The 6000-nt window shown below is 55.3% G+C and overlaps 2 protein-coding genes across 2 annotated transcripts; one reads left to right on the top strand and one right to left on the bottom strand.

Moving 5' to 3' along the window:
• Window positions 1-3177: 3177 nt before the first annotated feature.
• Window positions 3178-3573, bottom strand: LOC136577841 (histone H2A type 1-like). Its single transcript, XM_066577764.1, has one exon. The coding sequence runs from the start codon at window positions 3571-3573 to the stop codon at window positions 3181-3183; it is 393 nt and encodes a 130-aa protein (XP_066433861.1). The 3' UTR covers window positions 3178-3180.
• A 330-nt stretch (window positions 3574-3903) lies between these two features.
• On the top strand, window positions 3904-4294 carry LOC136577840 (histone H2B 1.1). Its single transcript, XM_066577763.1, has one exon. It carries the CDS (start codon window positions 3914-3916, stop codon window positions 4292-4294), a length of 381 nt encoding a protein of 126 aa, XP_066433860.1. The 5' UTR covers window positions 3904-3913.
• Window positions 4295-6000: the final 1706 nt, after the last annotated feature.

Here is a 6000-nt window from a genome sequence, read left to right as displayed (position 1 = left end):
ACCCAAGTCTTTTCCTTAGATAAGTGTACATTTCAGTCACTCTGGTTGATGCCTGTTAGACAGCCATTCCTCAGCCTTAGACGGAGAGGAGAAGAAACGTGTGCGGTCACCATCCATATGCCATGGAGTATGGCAGCTGGAGATCTCAGAGTTGCCTTTTGATCCCAAAGAAGGGCGCTCTCTGCTTTTGTAGATCTGCCGAGAAGTCCGGGAAGATGGATTTTGCAGCATTGTTGCATCTAAGAGGGCCTCCTGTTCTGGCAGCTTGTAGGATCACCTCTCTATCCCAGGAGTTGAGCAGCTTTGCCAACAGGGGTCTAGGAGGAGCGCCCGCCTGGTATAGGTGGTTTCATGGGTACTCGGTGTGCGTGCTCCACCACAAAGACCTGTGTGACAGGGAAGCATTCAGGTAGTCACCGTTCCATGATCCCCTGCGGTCTCTGCCCCTCAGTGCGTTCTGGCAGGCCCACAGCACAGATTATTCCGCTGTCAGCCATTTTCCAAGCCTCCCGCCTTTTGTTTCCAGATTTCTGCTTTTGGCGTAAGCTCTCGCACAGTAGCTGCCGTCGGGGATACGGTATCATCCAGCACAGAGATCCTGTCCTCTGTACTAGTGACCCGGTCGGTCTCTTAGATTCTGGGTGGCTTGTGTCAACAGGCTCACATCCATTCGGATCTCGTGGATTTTACCCGTAGGGGCAGCAGTAGCTGTCTGCATCGCTGATAAGAGCCGATCGGACAGGCATTGCAAAGTCTGAAGCAACCCAGCAAGCGAACTCAAACAGGCGGTTGGTGCAGAGGCCACGTCTCCTGATGCAGATGATGTCGTAGGCTCCGTGTCGGGGGGTTTCCCCCTCGCAAACATCTTTAGTGTATCACTGGGAGAGTTCTGTCTATGGGTCCCATAGCAGAACCACTTCTGTGTTTCCTGCCTTTGTAGGGGATTTTGCAAATTGCTTAAAGCTCCTTAAGTAGACCTGTAAAGGCCCCTAAGACATAAGGAGTATACAGCAGTGTCTGGCAGCAGTCACACAGGGAAGTCGTTCGGTTTGCACTTCATTGATGACTGTAATGAGGGACTCCGGGTCTTGAGAATCTGCAGAGTGTTGCACAGCATGGTGGCCACAGCAGAGGAGGAGTAATCCTGGCGCTTCTTGGGGTAGCAGTAGAAGTGCCACTGTATGCCCTGTGCCGGGGACTGTCACAGGTTATGGGGCCTCCTTGTTATACACGGTGCCCTGATGTTCCTGCCGCCCACAGCTGTCTGTTGTGGCTTCTGAGTGTCTCTCTGCTCCGGCAGGGGAGCGCTGATGCAGCAGAGCTCTAGTACTCCCCTTCACCGAAGCCTCCCTGCGCGCTCTCCCCTCGCCCCCACGTGTTTGTGGCAGCAGCTGCACTGCTCGCTTTACAGGAGGGATTCACGCTCCAGCGGCTCTCTGCTGCATGGCCCTTGTCTCCTTCACCCCTCCTCCGTCTTCTCTCCCACTGCTTCAGGAGCTGACAGGCCAGTCGGCTGCACAAGATGGCAAGGGCTCTTGTATTCAGCCAATCAGCAGGGAGAGGGGATGGGCCTTTACGCTAGACAACTAAAAGAAACGCCCCGCAATGACGGCCCTGATCAGTAGTCTCCTCTCTGGTCCGCTCCCTGTCTATATAAAGTAGGGCTCGGCGCTGAGCAGCTATCGCTTTCTGCTTACAACGTAGAAGATGTCTGGTCGCGGTAAAGGAGGGAAAGGTCTTGGGAAGGGCGGCGCCAAGCGGCACAGGAAGGTGCTCCGTGATAACATCCAGGGCATCACCAAGCCTGCCATCCGCCGTCTAGCTCGCAGGGGAGGCGTCAAGCGTATCTCCGGCCTCATCTATGAAGAGACTCGCGGAGTCCTGAAAGTCTTCCTGGAGAACGTGATCCGCGACGCCGTCACCTACACCGAGCACGCCAAGAGGAAGACCGTCACCGCTATGGACGTGGTGTACGCGCTCAAGCGCCAAGGCCGCACTCTCTACGGCTTCGGAGGTTAATAATTCTGCTCCTTCTCCATAACACAAAGGCTCTTCTCAGAGCCGCCCACCTCTTCCAAGGAAAGGCTGTAATCCAACTCCTTGTGGGGTCGTCAGCAGCGGTGATGGTCTATGCGCTCTGACATGATACAGCGGGGGTGTAGCAGCCTCCCCGTCAGGGTGCGCTTCAGGCTGCGGTCACGGCACGCTTTTAAACCCCTTAACCTATTTAGGGCAGGCAGGTTATGTCTATAATACGCGAGGAGCTGGGCCTGAATTAATGAGTGCGGTGAAGGGTTAACAGACCTGCCGTTGGAGGTCGGGTGGTTTTAGTGCCGCCTATGGGCGGGGCTATAGTCATATTCTTCCTGCTCATTGGCTGATCCCCGGAGATTTTGAACTTCCCGCTCAGTTGATCGCGTCTCCCGCTCTTCCTGTCCTCCACCCATCCATGTAACACGTGTAATCAGTGACCAGGCCGTCTGATATAGAGGCGCTCGGGGCTGGAGGTAAAGAACCCTCAGATACACCCCCTAATCCCAGCCCTACGACGGGCGGTGGAATCCTCTACCTGCTCCACTAGTAACGCAAGAGGACGTCTAATCCCTGTAGGTTTACTATAATCCAAAACCAGCCTGAGCCGTGCAGGGCTCTGGGAAAGCTAGGTGATATAGCTCCACCTCCATAAAAAGGGCATGGCTGTGGAGTGACATGATGAGCGCACTTCTAAGGGGGCGACCGTGCAGAGCTCTGAGAGGGCTGGATGATGCGGCTGCAACGCTTTGTAAGCATACAGCCCACGCAGGACCCTGAGAAAGCTGGGTGTTCTATCCGAAACACAACTGAAGCGTTCTGATTCTTGTATATACGTGACCTAACAGAGGACTCTGTTAACCCGTTATCGCAAGGACTGGTGAGCGAGTCCTACAGCCGCCCGTCCTCTGGACATGAGGTCACCTAGAGCAGGACGATTGTGCGCTTCTGCCGGTGACAGGGATGGCCAAATTGGCATCCGCCCCAATCTCCGCCTCCTTGTGGAAAGTCCTGTACAGTTATAGTTTCCCGGTGCAGCCGGCGTACCGGCCACCGAGTATCACAGCATAGAAGCGGCGCAGCTCTGTTGTAAGGAGCATGTGGGTGGCTCTTAGAAGAGCCTTTGGTTCTATGCAGGGATCGGCGCGATCACTTGCTCTTGCTCGTCTTGCTGCTCTCGGTCTTCTTGGGCAGCAGCACGGCCTGGATGTTGGGCAGGACGCCTCCCTGGGCGATGGTCACCCCACCGAGCAGCTTGTTCAGCTCCTCGTCGTTGCGCACAGCCAGCTGAAGGTGACGGGGGATGATGCGGGTCTTCTTGTTGTCCCGGGCGGCATTGCCAGCCAATTCCAGGATCTCAGCGGTCAGATACTCTAGCACTGCTGCCATATAGACCGGAGCGCCGGCGCCCACCCTCTCAGCGTAGTTGCCCTTGCGGAGAAGCCTGTGTACACGGCCGACAGGGAACTGCAGCCCTGCCCGGGATGAGCGAGTCTTGGCCTTAGCACGGACTTTGCCTCCTTGTTTGCCGCGTCCAGACATCTTCTAGCACAGGAAAGCAGAACTAGGAAAAAAAAACCACTTCGGAAGTTGTGATAACGAGAAGGCGCAGTTCTGTTGATTTTTATAACCTGCTGCTCCGCCCTCCTCTCCTCCAATTGGGTAGATTTCAATCCCCCCAATAGAGGCCAGACTTGAGGAAGAACCAATGAGCGGTACCGGGCGTGGCTAATGACGCTCACAGGGGTCACATGTTTTGCTGCTCCAATAGAACAGCAAGCAGACGGCGGTACTCATTTGCATGGCCCCGCTATAAATACCGCAGCGCTGGGAGGTGCAGGAACACTGTTCTCTGTAGTGAGGAAAGTATCTCTATGTTATCATGCCTGATCCCGCCAAGTCTGCTCCAGCGCCCAAGAAGGGCTCCAAGAAAGCCGTGACCAAGACTCAGAAAAAGGACGGCAAGAAGCGTAGGAAGACCAGGAAGGAGAGCTATGCCATCTACGTGTACAAGGTGCTGAAGCAGGTCCACCCCGACACCGGCATCTCCTCCAAGGCCATGGGCATCATGAACTCGTTCGTCAACGACATCTTCGAGCGAATCGCAGGGGAAGCCTCCCGCCTGGCTCACTACAACAAGCGCTCCACCATCACCTCCCGGGAGATTCAGACTGCTGTGCGCCTGCTTCTGCCTGGAGAGCTGGCCAAGCACGCCGTGTCCGAAGGCACCAAGGCCGTCACCAAGTACACCAGCGCCAAGTAATTGTTCCGTGGCCTGCCGTGCACGATCACCCCAAAGGCTCTTCTAAGAGCCCCCCACCCCGTCTACAGCAGAGCTATCACTTCCCGGTTGTGCAGGGAGCATCATCGTTTGCTCCTCTGTAACAAAGGTTGTGTATACATCGGCTCGGTTACTTAGTCCCCTGCGTTGCACAACTCGTCTTTGTCTCTGTGTACCGGAGTTGTTCTCTGTCTATGTACTGGATTTGAGGAGATCTTCCCTGCAGCGCTACACAACTGTATCTCTGTCGGGGGTCGCGATGCTGATTGCGCTGTAAATTAGGGATACGTGCGGTGACCGAAGCAGCGCTATGCGGACGCCTCCATAGAGGTGGGCGCTACGTGGATTCGGTGATGCAGCTGCGGACAATTAGCCATTAGAGAAGCGGCAGCGTTTTTGCCACCGAGGTACCCGGAGCACAGTGCGCCCATGACTGGATTATGCTGTGGGCTGAGGTCGGCGTGGTGGCTACACGAGGCGGTCGACGTCGGAGGGGGATGCCGACCACAAGTAGCAGCTGTACTGGAGTGCTCGGAAGGCAGAAGACTACAGGGGATATGCGGGTCTGCGCCCTAAAGCAGTGGGGTGCACAAAGGGAAAGGGGTAGTAGGCAGACGACATGCTGGGGGCTGTAGTACATTGTAGTGGGTAGCGGAGGCAATCGGGGATGCCTGAAAATAAGAGGCTTGAAGCACTGGGGGTGCTAGGAAAGGGGAGTGGCAGAGGCCGCATGTGGAACAGAAGAGTACCGGGAACCAGAGTGGCAGTACACCGGCTACAGCAGCCGCATGGGCAGCGGGGACCAGAGTGGCCGCGGCAGCAGGGTGCACGGAAGCAGAGACCATCGTGGCAGCGGCCGCAGGTGAGCGGAGATGGCAGTCTGGCGTGGAGAACAGCGGGGACCGGTGACAGCGGGCATCCCCTCACAAAGAGGCGCAGACTGTATTTCTCAGAGACGTGCAGAACCAACCTCTTCCCTAGATTAATTTAGTGCTCCGGCTAGATCACCCAGGTCCCCCAGAGTCCCGCAATAGGAAATCAGTGCAGCACTCTGGGAGAGCTGGCTGCTATGACGGCAATTCTATGTAAAATGATGGCTGTGCGGGTCCCTAGGAGAGCTTGGTGCAATCGCAGCACTTCTATGAGTGGACGGCCGTGCCGGACGCCTCCAATATGGTAGCATGACACGGATTAGCTGGCAGTCTGTATCCTTTAGTAAAAGGGGACATGCAATCAGTGCGCCGCAGCCTGCTTCCTGGTAGAAGAGAAGATTCGCTGGCATTAGGGGTCATCATGGCGGGGGGTATTTTTAATAGAACGCTTAAATCTCTCTGTTACTCGCAATAACTAAAGTATGTATGTGCGCATCTAGGCATTTATTTACTTTTAATGATACAAAGACCTTGCGGGAAGGCGTCATGAGGGGAACACGGCTGACTATAGCATACGCAAAGAACAATGGGCATAAAGGTGGGCACCCAAAAGTGTGATTCAAAGGGTTAAATGAGTTTTGAGCCACTAACAATGCCAACGCATAAGGGGTGATGGCAGGCATCTGCTATAGGGCGGGTTACACGTATCAGAACAGATGGGCAATCAGGCAGCAGCGACACCACAAGAAGTTGTATTACAGCCTTTCCTTGGAAGAGGTGGGCGGCTCTGAGAAGAGCCTTTGTGTTATGGTGAAA

The sequence above is a fragment of the Eleutherodactylus coqui genome, chromosome 8 (assembly GCF_035609145.1).
Source record: "Eleutherodactylus coqui strain aEleCoq1 chromosome 8, aEleCoq1.hap1, whole genome shotgun sequence".
NCBI lineage: Eukaryota > Metazoa > Chordata > Amphibia > Anura > Eleutherodactylidae > Eleutherodactylus > Eleutherodactylus coqui.
This window is presented reverse-complemented; position numbering and strand designations above follow the sequence as displayed.

Coding starts and splice junctions, on each gene's coding strand:
- LOC136577841 (XM_066577764.1), bottom strand. CDS start 3,573: ATGTCTGGACGCGGCAAACAAGGAGGCAAAGTCCGTGCTAAGGCCAAG.
- LOC136577840 (XM_066577763.1), top strand. CDS start 3,914: ATGCCTGATCCCGCCAAGTCTGCTCCAGCGCCCAAGAAGGGCTCCAAG.